This window comes from Lepisma saccharinum, chromosome 10, assembly GCF_977018435.1.
Source record: "Lepisma saccharinum chromosome 10, izLepSacc3.1, whole genome shotgun sequence".
NCBI lineage: Eukaryota > Metazoa > Arthropoda > Insecta > Zygentoma > Lepismatidae > Lepisma > Lepisma saccharinum.
In genome coordinates, this window is record NC_139238.1 from 73,148,831 (window position 1) to 73,161,494 (window position 12,664).

The 12,664-nt window shown below is 41.7% G+C and overlaps 1 protein-coding gene across 1 annotated transcript in view; it reads right to left on the reverse strand.

Annotated features, from left to right (window-relative positions):
* Positions 1-12,664, reverse strand: part of LOC145994149 (uncharacterized) — a 209,859-nt gene that overhangs the window by 135,279 nt on the left and 61,916 nt on the right. The window contains exon 8 of the mRNA XM_083130240.1: positions 8,951-9,073. Within this exon, the coding sequence (XP_082986366.1) occupies positions 8,951-9,073 (123 nt within the window). The remainder of the gene's footprint in view (positions 1-8,950; positions 9,074-12,664) is intronic.

The window sequence follows — 12,664 nt, forward strand, 5'->3', positions numbered from 1 at the left end:
GAGGCATGGACTGCTTCTACCTTGCTCAGACTTTTTCCAAAATCCCCAAGCAGCTACTCCGAGACAATACTAATTTCATTTGTTTGTTTCGTCAAGACTACACCAATTTAAAACACGCTTACGATGATTATGTAGGTGGGGACATAAACTACAATCAGTTTTCCAAATTTTGCTCTTCATGCTGGAACCAAGATGATTTCGGATTTGTCACAATAGACATGACGAGGAAACCTAATAACGGAAAATACAGAAACAAAATTAATAATTTTCTAAACGTTGCAACGTTACAAGAAACGTCTTGACCTATTATAAATAACTACATACAAAAAAAAATGAAACGGAAACTTACAGACGACAACCTGAAGCTGCGTAGCTACCTGGCAAAACGGTTTAAGGGTTGGAAATCCGATAATTGCGGAATTTACGAAGAGGAAAAGCGTCAGGACCAACCTATCATCGATGCCATTAGTGGACTTGGTAAAGAAATCAAAGATGTGACCGAGCAAAACAAAGAGTTAATCAACGAGCTTGTGCCACTCACTGCTCGAAATTATACCATACCCACACCGATATCCAGCATTCACACTACTCCGTTCGAACTTGCTCCGGCTCCGAGACGTCAGGCCCTAGGCAGTACCTCTTCGGACAAGCTAGTCGAGCTGGGTCCGTTGGCGAGGGATTACCTAAGCACCGGGAAATTCGAAAAAGACGAGGTATTCGGATTTTACCCAACCATGGAACATAACGAGGGTGTGGTTTGGAAAATTGGAAAGTCAAAAGTCACGTTCGAGGGTGACGACGTAAAAGTTAATTTGGGCGAGAAGAACAGCTGGACCAGGTATCCCGGCACCGTGGGAACTTATCACTAAGAAGCAACCTAAAGATTATACAGACGAGGATTACCAAAGTTACACAGAAATTTTAATCATGACGGACGCCCTGTACCAAAACAACGACGCAACACAGAATCGCGTGAAATCTAGCAGTGGAGAAAAGTACAGGAATTTCATCAAGCCAACATGGACCCAGCTCAAGACTGGCAGCGGTGTCAAACTCTACAATACCCTACCTAAAGAGTTTGTTTGGGTAGACGACGTAAGGAAGCTTGTAGATCGATTGCTGGTTATCGCAGGTGAAGAAAATGCAGGCAATCGCAACTTCCACAACGAGAAGGTGGGCATCATGGACATGATTAGCACCAAGCTTAGCAACTTCATTGTCAACGACAGCAAAGGTATAGGGTACCTCATCAAGATCATCAACACCCTGCCTCCCGAATTCTGGAATGTAGCCGAGGGTCGAGGTCTCGTGAACGATATTATCAACAAGCTACCCTTGGAAATGCACCTGCCAGGTTACCAGTACTGCGGTCCGGGTACCAAACTCGAACAGCGACTGGAGAGAGGAGACAAGGGAGTGAACCCACTGGACGCAGCATGCAAGGATCACGACATTGCCTACAATACTCACACAGATCTCGACGCACGTCACGATGCCGACAGGAAGTTGGAGCATGCAGCTTTCGGGAGACTCGTCAGTAGAGATGCCTCGCTAGGTGAACGGGTTGCCGCATTGGGTACGACCATCGCCATGAACACAAAACGAAAATTGGGGTGGGGGCTGTAAATAAATAACACCCTGTGCAAAAAAGCAACTTGTATAACCAACCTATCATCACTTCATTGCATTAGGGGGCAAAGCCTTACCTTTTTCACGATATATATAAATAACATACTATCACCATGAAGCCCAAAGGTGTTGTTTACCAAATACCCTACGTAAACCTCAAGTCTCTCGGAGCTCTTGATGGAATGCTCACGAAAAAGCAGCGTGAGAAGAATCATTCCTGCTTGGCAAAAGGGTATGGAATGAAATTGATGCTTAGCATTCCTCAGTTGAGGAGGTTACAAGGTTCGCGAATGCAGCAGAAGACTGGAGGTTTCATATTCAGCATCCCGGCTATCTTGGCAGCATTGGGTGCTGTAGGCAGCTTGGCAGGAGGCAGTTCCGCCATTGCCAAGACCGTCATCGATGCAAAAAAGAACAAGGCCGAGTTGGAAGAGCAGAACCGCCACAACCTGGCTATGGAGAAGAAGGGGAAAGGTGTGACCAAAAAGCGAAAGAACAACCTCGAAGCTTTGAAAAAGTTTTAAAAAAAGAAGAGCCCCTGTCCAACTTCGATATTGAATCTCTGATCGAATTGTTGGGGGTCAAGCACTTCAGGGGGGCGTTTTCATGTCTGATTCTCTACCCTCTGTTGTGAAGAAAAAAGAGTGTGGCGTGGTTAACCTGGACAGTTACGAAAATCCAGGCACACATTGGATATGCTACCTCAAAGCCAATAACAACAAAGCATTTGTTTTCGATTCATTCGGAGGCATACCACCTGCCGGGTTGGTAAAGTATCTCAGTGTTGTCAACCTCTACTACAATGACGAACGCATTCAGGGTTTCAGCGATGTGAACTGTGGCCATCTCTGCGTTTCCATGCTTGTCTTCCTCTCGCAATTAAATAACCCAACAATCGAGGATTTCCAGAAAGCATTGTGGCACCTGAAGCACTATGGGAGTATTCCATCTCACAAGCGAGACTTCGCTTTTGAAACTCACATTGCATGACAATATCATCTATCCTAAATCTATTGCTCTTCGTGTGTTCTACAGCATGTACCTGATACCTAACGTGACGGTACACAACAATACCATCAAAATTGGCAGCGAAAAAATCAGCATCACCCCTGGCCAGTACAACCTGTCTACCAATGCAGGCTCAATTGCCAAGAAGTGTATTGCTGTCGCAAAATTCTGTAACTCACAGGGTGGAACTGGCGTCTGCCACGGAAACCGTAGACCTGCGTACCATCGGAGAGCTGGCATCAAGCACATCGGTGCTAAGATTCCTAAATTTCTAGCCATCGAGACTCTGAACATACATTGCAATGTGGCAGAAGGTATGATCACCAAATCCTCGGACGGCATCCCAGGGAGTCACAAGCAGACAGGTATTATCGCTACGTTTAAACCAAACTCTGAGTTCATGGAGCCAATTATCTACACACCCTCCCCACCGATATACTTTCCTGTATCTCGTAATCGCATAGACAACATAAAATTGGCAATTACCAACGAGAAGGGAGAGGTGATTGATTTTGCAGGAGCCACGACTACTGCCGTCGTGGAGATTAACATATAATAAATAACCATCATGGAGCAAATCGAAAGTTACGAGTTGCAGTCCTTCCCTCCCAATCGTCGCACGTTTGCCAACCTCAATGAAGCAAATCGAGAGATAGAATACGACGTGGACGTCGGGGATGGATTCATTCACCCTCACAGAGCTGATTTGTATATCAAGTTTGATGTTGTGAAGAGAGACAATGGCGAAGGATTTCTTGCCAATGCAAATTTACGACTTGTAGATAATTTTGTGCCGTACTTATTATCGCAGGTGGAAGTTAGAAAGCATGGCACCGTCATCGATAGGGTTGACTACTTCGGAATTACCTCTACAGGTGTGGGAACACTGAAACTCTCCAAGACCGATGCAGCATACTACCAGGCAGGGGGATTCGAAGCAGGTACAAAAATCAAAACTCAAAGTCACACAGTACTGTTTCCCATGCGCCTGCTTCCTGGCTTCTTCTCCGACTACACAGAGATTATGTGGAAGGGTGGTTTGCGCGTCACTTTTCGCAGAAGCACCAACGACAACAATGCGCTGATGCGTTACAGCACCTTGAGTGCAGACGGTTCAGCACTTCCCAACACACTACCCGATCCTGCCAAGTGCAACATCCAGTCCATGGAGCTGCGCATGCCGTAGTGGAATACGAAACTAACTACGCTCTCAAGTACAAAGCAGACATTTTGAAGAATCCCCAAGTACCCATCCAATTTTACGGTTACCAGTGCGTGCAGAAACCTGCTTCTGGCAATCATTTTGAATTTGACGTGACCACACAGTTTAACAGCATCCGGTACGATATGCCAGAGTTTGTGGTCGTGCTCTTCCAGACGGGGGAGGACAACAACCAAGAAAAAGATTCGAGCCAGTTCGACAATTGCAAGATCAAAAACATCTACCTCAAAAATGGCAGGAACGAGATATTCCCGCGTGAGAACTACAACCTGAACATTGCAAACAACGACTACCTGAAACTGTACGAGGCATACACAGCTTACAAGAGAGTGACCTCCGGCAACGTGGACGTGTACTACAACCCCAATGAGTTCATAGCTCGCAGACCCATGTTCGTCATTAACACATCGAAGAGAAAGCAGCTGGTTGTTAACGATCGCACCAACATCAAGATTGTCTGTGAGTTCCACGATGCCTTGCCCGCCAACACCCTGTACAGCGTCATCCTTATTGCAGAGAAAACTTTTGTGTATGATGTCAAGAATGAAAGAGTGACCGAACAGTTTTAAGTACAAGAAAAAAAAATCGCATAATTCTATAAAAATTATACTGACCGTAGGTTCAAACATTAGATTTTTTGTTAACCTGCAACGCAGTGTCCAGGATGTACTGCGAAGAGTGGAGGTTGATAATTGAGCATACTTGAATTTGAATTTAAAATTTTGGGAGCGTCAGTACTTAGGCTATTTTGCTCCCGTCACATTATACGGGGACCAGCTCCTTACCATTACAAATAACAACTCTAACGTTGCATAACTAAAAATCTTAAAATGTTCTGACTTCTGTTAAAAGCTGAGGCTGTAAACAGGCACTCAGCACACACAAGGACAAAAAAACAGGACAACACACACAAAATTATACTGGCCATAGTGCCAGTCGCCAGAGCCTCGTTAGTCATTAGTCCAGGGTGCACTACGTGGAAGTGATGTTGACGTTTGGGCGCCTACGTGGAAGGTACCCCTTACACCCCAATTGAGCATACTTCATAGAACATCTTCTTACATTTGTGGAGAAGATTTTTTGAGAATCTGGAAAAAATAATAAAATTTAATTTTGATGCATTTTAGAAATAATCACACTTGAGCGAACAAAATAAACTTCCTCTTTTGGCCCTGCCTTTTCCCCTTTTTCGCCCCGTAGGACACGGCAGAAAGTTAGTTCCGTAAAAAAAAAATCCCAAACTTCCACCTGTTTGCATTTGAAGATAAACACTATTTTTCTAGTATCTTGGCTATATTAAATTGGAACTTCTGTTACATGAGGTTTTCTTTCATACATACTACTGTATTTACTACATTTGAGGCACGTCTTACTAGTTTCTAGACGATGGTGGCCCTACGGGAGCGTGTGAATCCCACATTTCAGAACACATCTCTTGTCGTCGCGTGCGTCCAGGGCAACCTTTCTTACCTTGTTGGTTGTCAACACATGGTCGACACTCTGGATGCGCTGCTCCACTTCTAGAATTAGCGTCCTAGTTTGAAGAGTCTCGACGTAATCCTCGAACTTGAAGCGCTCTTGGACGACCTGCCTGCCCACACCCTTAGCTCTTTTTTTATGGAACCCTCTGCCCGAATAACATAGGCTTTGGCGCGAAGACCGGCAAACTCAAGAATTACATCTCCGTCCTTCTCGTCTTTGAGTTTGCCAGGCACCTTCTTGTTGCGAGCCAGGATTTTGTATCGGTTCGGTTCGGAATAGCCTGACGTGTCAAAAAGGTTCACAAAAGTTGGTACCGTGGCTATATCCCTATAGGCGTCGTCCGTGCGAACGTGGTACACCAAACTATTTGTGTCCGTGTAGAGTAGGCTGATATTGTCGTTATAGTTTTGGCGTAGTATCTTATAATATATATAAAACATGTGCCGCTTGCTCAGGTCTAATACTGTGGCACCAACATGTGGCACTAATACTGTGGCTTGTTGAGCATCACCTCGCTCTTCCTCATATGCACCAGAGCAAGCTGCTCATTGTAAATAGTACGTGACTTGAATAACGGGCTTGCTTCAAGCTTGCGACATTGTGCTTTTTTGATATTAGCCTCACATCCACACGATTTCGCACATTCTCCATGGTTTTCCCAAACACTGCGTTGTTTATTAACTTGAAGATATCGCGATCGAAATCAGAAGTAGCGACTGTGCGGTGTTTGGTGTTGAGCTCGATGTATGGTTTCAACCATAGACAATGCTCGAACATAAGAACTCGATGTATTGTGCGGACGGTAACCCCTTGCTCCATCAACCACCAGAGGTTTTGGTAGTGCAGAACATAACGCTCTTTGGGCTTGAAGTCCATGACGAGCTTTGGTTGGTTCGAGCCAGGCGGGCATTTGAATTCCGGGACTGGGGGAAGGTCGCAGAACAAATCCTGCAGCTCCTCGGAGAACTCAAGGTCCACCTCGGCAAAAAACCCGCATTCCACATCGCTGAAACATTCAACATCAAATTTGGAGGGATCAGCCCACCTGAACCCTCCGGAGGGGAGTGGCAGCATCATGGAGTGTCCGTAGAGGTTGTTGACGTCTGTGTACATGATGTAGCTGGACGGTTGGGAGGGGTCGTAACCGGTGGCAATGTGGTGATTGTTGGCGTGCGAGTGTCGCTGCGACACATGGACCATTCCACCCCGGACGGCACGTTCTACAAACAGCATCATGTCCACGTCCGAAAGAAGCACAAGCCTAACTTTTGTAACAAGGAGCATGGCCGACCATGCCAGTCCAGAAAGACTGTAGAAGTATACAGGGTCCAGCTTGTAGATGGTCTTCGCAGTTGCACGAAATGCCTGGATCACATCAGCGAGGAGCGTCACATCAAGTTTTAGGTAAGCATCGTGGTAGTCCCCAAGATTTTGGCAATCCAGCTCGCGCCACATGGACTGAGCATGGTTGTAGTCATCCTCAGAGATGCCTGAGCCTCGCAGCTTGCTGTAGAACTTCGCTCGAGGAGGCAGCGACTTCTCCGCAAACTTGGCAGAGTCGGTGATGTATTCGTAGGGGTAGACCCCTTTACGCCTGAAGAGACCGGCGTCCAAGTTCGGAAAGTTGGCAGAGGTGATGAGCATTTGCTCGTCGCTGAGCTTTTTCGTCAGGGCATCGAGGCTGGCCGCGAGGAATCTTAGGGAGTCGAGGAAACGAAGTTGGATGCGAGAGCTTAATTCTGGGATTCGCACCCACTTGCTCAAGCTAATATAACGCTCCTCGTTCTGCGCCAGGACGTTGATTTGCATGTCGTAGTACCCAAGATGTGGCACCAGATGGTGGAAGTCGTACCCCGAGCCATTGTGGAAAAACACAGGGATGAAATTACACCGGTTGCACCAAGGAACAATGTATCTACCGTTGAAGTGATCATGATGTTGAACTTTACGGTTGTTGGTGCTAAACTCCCTGGTGCACACAGGACAGGTAGTAGCCTCCTCGTGCTTGATTTCGTCAGCAGGAGACAGCGATTCTATAGACTTGGGGGTCAACAGGAACTCCACTATTTCGTTGGCTTTCACAACCATCCTCTCTAGAAAATGTTTGACTGCGTCGGGACCGCGATACACATAGGGCTCGGGGTCAACAAATCGGTCTCGCCACACCACAACATAAGCATAACTCGAGGCCTCGTGGAGTTGGTAGGGGGTAGTAGAGGAAACTTTGGGATTGGGATCACATGTAGAGATAGGTTTGAGGAAGGCCTCGAAATCGGTGATGATGATAGCAGGGTGCTCTACCATGGCACTGTGCATGTGAAATATTTCTACAGTACCAGGTTTGGGCAAGACTGCCACCCCCGGCTCGTTGTTACTGCAGTAGAGCTTGTGGCGAGCGAGCTTCTCGGCTGCGATGTTGGAGCCTCGAACATGTCGAGCCTTAACACCCCCCTACAAAATGTAAGAGAGTTATCCTGTGTATAATTGGTCATGAAAGAAATAGGTTAGGCACAGGGAGATCCCTAGCCGTGTGTGTCAAGCGCAAGTCCGGCATATTGTTGACCGCCATATTGAATATATATTAAGTTACCTTGGTACTGACTGATCTGTAATGCGAAAACTCTTTAAGTAACCTAAGCGCGGACCGCGTTGAAAACATCCGAAACAGTGAGCCAATCAGAAGACACCCATCACGTCATAACCAACCAATCAGGAAACAACACGTTAGATACGAGTCATCATAATATTGCGTAATAATTTATTGCGAAAAATTGCGCAATAGTTTACCCTTACGAGCCGTCACAATGTTGCGTAATAACTTATTGCGAAACATGATGCAATAGTTTACCCTTACGAACCATCGCAATGTTGCGTAATGTTACGAAATTTAACTCGAAAGAAATTATGACACTCGTACGAAATACGAAATGAAAAAATCACAGAATTGCAATACTATAAAATCGACAAAAACATCGTCAAAATAGGTTTACCACTGTGCTTAAATTAATAAAAATAATAGGCCTCGTACCAAGTACCAAGTGTGGGTGTGCGTGGGTGTGCATGGGTGTGCGTGGGTGTAGGTGTTACGTACTTTCTCGTAAGAAATTATGACACTCGTACCAAGTGTGATGTGAAAAAACACAGATTTGCAATAGTATAAAATCAACAAAAACATCATCAAAATAGGTTTACCACTGTGCTTAAATTAATAGAAACAATAGGCCTCGTACCAAGTATTGCTTTGAACCCCCAAAATATATGTACTCGCACGAAATACGAGATGAAAAATCACAGATTTGCAATAGTATAAAATTGACAAAAAACATCGTCAAAATAGGTTTTCCATTGTACTTAAATTAATAAAAATAATAGGCCTCGTACCAAGAACTATTTTGAAAAGTACTTATCCCTCTACTTAGAACCCTAAGGAGGTAGCAACCACGATACTTCCAGTCGGGGTGGTCAAGTCATGTGATCAGAGCAGCTGCTCGGCCGTTCCTTGATGTTTGGAGGGGTGCTAGCAATTCGGTGAGCACTCAATGAATATATTTTTGACCTTGAAAGTCCCCTAGAAAAGTCTCTCTCGCACGCCCTTGCTCAGTTACTTACAGCACATCTCCTTGTCCTCATCACTCTTGTCCCCACACTCGATGATAGAGTTACATGCCCATCCTGCCGGAATGCATTGCCCACTGTTGCATTTGAATTGATAATCCGTGCAGTTGCGTTCCGCTGCAGGGAAAGATTGATTTTATTCATTAAAGAAGTATGTTAGAGGGCCATAGTACACCTTTAGTATGCAGTAAAGAGATACACATACACACAAACATATGTACATCTTATGACAATAAAGTTAATATGTTGTCATATTTAGATTTGAAATGGTAAGGCTAAGTTCAGAGTTCCACATTTGTGCAATAATAATAATAATATTAATAATAATAATTAATAATAATAATAATGTTAATAATAATAATAGTTTTGGTCATATGAATACTCCAAATTTATTCATATAATGCAATTAAATGTGTCTGAAATTACTATTTGATCTAATTTTAATAAATGTGATGTTTAAAAAGGCCAATTTGTATATTAGGACAAAATTATGAAATTGTGTAATATTTTGAATTCATATTTACAACAGTTATTTTTTGAATATCAAAAAACCACATCATCAAACATATGTGTTCTTTCAAAGAAGTAAAAGAGGAAGCATTGAGATTCATAATTATTATTTTAATTGTGTACATTTGCATTGATTGCATCAAGGTTTGTATACAAAGATCAAATCTTTAAGGTTGTTCAGTGTATAAATATGATGTAATTCTTGGTATTTTGTAACAACATGCAAGAAAACTGTAATTGAAATTGCTAGATAAGTATATTGTTATATACGTTGCAAAATAGATGATTCAGAGCAAATGTGTACATTTAGATCACATAAAATTAAGGAGGTTAAGCACTTAGCACTCAAATCATAAAAAAAAAAACAATTGAAGATGACACATGCTAAAAATCTTTCTCGAACTAGTTTCTCTGGTACTAGTTGTCTGTGGATATTGAAGAATCTCATGATGGAGTAAGGATAAGTACAAATGTAGCAATTTGGGATGGCTTTATAATTGTACAATATTAGACTTTGGAATTTAATCATAAATAGGTTGCTTAATAACCTCTATTTATGCCGCTATATAGAAGCCCTTTTGTTCTCATAACTAGATCTTGAAAAACTTTTATCATGGCATAATCTTTTAAAAAAATGGAAAGTTGTAGAATGACACTAATATGTATAAAACCGCCATGTTGAATTTCAAGGAGTTAATTGACATCTCATTTCATCTACATCAACAAGCAAGCTTATAAGTAATTTAGACCTCAAATGGATGCTTTGAGGAATGTTACATAATGTGACACATGTATACTATACATTTGGACGTGATTTAGCCAGATGTTGAGTTTTGAAAATTAAAAAGCAGAATTGTAGAGATCTGGATGAAGAAATTTATACTCAAGTAGAACTCTCGTATGTAAAAAAATATGAAAAAGGCGGTTTCTTCTTCATGAAGATAGTGAAAAACATATTTTCCTTATTTAAATTTCATTTATATGTTATAAATTATTGTTTTCCAATGTATAATTTGATGTTGTATTAACTTTTGGTTTCTGCTTGGTTATAACAATATATTTTACAAGAAAATTACTCATAACTGTTTGAGTAAAGAATTATATTTCTTAGTTAATGTAAGACAGTAATTCCTTTTCAACGTGTAACCGTAGTTCCCTACTGTACTATCCATTTATTTGAATTCTGATTGTATGCTGTTACATATCAGGCAGTTATATACGTAAAATAATGTGTCGATCAGAACTTCAGATTTAACCGAGAGCATTTATCAGTCACATTGATTGTAGTGTAAAAAGTTATTGGTGAGATATGATTTAACAGAATTTGTTGGCCACTGTCTTCTCTATCTCGTTATAATACCATTGGCGACTCGTGGATTTTCTTAGGTGTAGAAAGTTTTGGTAATCACACCGAGGAAAGTTTTCGAATATGAGCTAAATTACACAATCACACGAATCGCTTGTATGTCTACCTTGTACTAGCCATTGCATTTATAATGTTAGCTGCACGCCCTCCCTCTGTCGTGTATGGATTGGGGACAGCTTTGTGAATACAAACTTTTTGATAGAGAATAGTGCTGTTTCAACTCTTAAATTACGCTAAATGCGATAAAATTATGTTAGGGTCTATTCTTATTATTTTTATGCAATTATTATTATCATTATCATTTTCTGATGACTGTAGTAGTTTTAAGTTCAATTTATGCATCTATTGAACTGCGTTGTTGATTATTTATTATAGTTAAGCAACATTAGGAATTTCAACCATTCAATATAATGGGTTCAGTAAAGTCCTTAAAAAAAGTTGAAGAACATTGTGACTGGTAAATACGTTCGTTTGTTTTATTTGTGTCCCCTAACGTTCTACCGATTTCATTTTATGAAATGTACTTATTGTTAAATCGGAGAGGATAACGAAAAGATGAAAACAAGAGGATGACCAGGGCCTGTAAAAGCTTGTCCCTTGGTTGGCATACTTCCTTTAGTTTGAAACAAGTCCGCTGGATAAGTACAATGAAGATCTGGATATTATTTTTATGTATATTTTCTCAAAATGTCTTCATTAGAATTCAATTTCTCTGTTTCCCAGGACGCCCGTTTTTGAGATGATGCTGAATTTTCCAATTATGCCAAACACGGAGTGCTAGGTGCAAACGAAGTTCAAATTTTGCTAGGTTTAGAACTATTAGGCTATGCTAGGGTTCGCATCACTGATTGAGGATACCACTGGAGCTTCCTCGCGGTCTCGCAAAACTGGGCAACCCGCATCCCTCTCTTGCACTGCCCCTCACCCATCTGGTTGTAGTATGCGAGAAACATTCCTCAGCGTCAGGCAAAGACAGACGGGGTCGTCTTTGGGCAGCAGATCTGGAGCAAGCGAGTGATAGCAGATTGACTCTTGACAGTTGAGTAGCGAACCTACATTGCATTCATAAATCTTATAACGCGCATTAAACTCTTAAAAAGTACGGAACTGGAAATAAGTATAAATGAACTGTAGGAAATTCCTCACTTCCTACATGGAGGAATCGCCCTTGTATAATACATACAGATATTTCCTAATGCAGATTTCAATAACATTGATAACTGTTAGGGGTTTATGATATTTCATACAATACCAGTTCCTACACCAAACTTGTAATTTTATTACTTGAGTCTCTATTTCAAATTACGTTATTTGACGCCCGGTTAATGTTTTTTTCCTTCAAAAATTTGAATTTCTTTTTTTAAAAAATCGTTGTTCTATGTGAAGTATATACTATTACCTTTAAAGATTCTAACAATTTCACGGGATGCTATTAAATTAACATCAAGAAGAAGAAATTATGCAATCAGAATGATTACAATATGTACGAAACGTAATGTTTATTCGTAATTGAGTTTACTATAATTCATTGATTTATATTACTTCTTTTATCAGCTACTTTTGGCTAATCGCGAAGACGAGGATGTGTGATGATATAATGGAACTGATGAATAGACACACAATGAACCCTGGACCCCTGGCGTCGAAGCGCTGTATGATAACCACTCCACCACTGAGGTCGGCGTTGTTGACTATAATGATCATCGCTTTGATTTTTTCGTAATAGCACGAAATGAACATCCTATTAAAATGGTTTCCCATTGCTTACATTATGTATTTACATTAAATTACAATACGTTTGTAAATATATACGTGGATGGATCAGAAAAAAG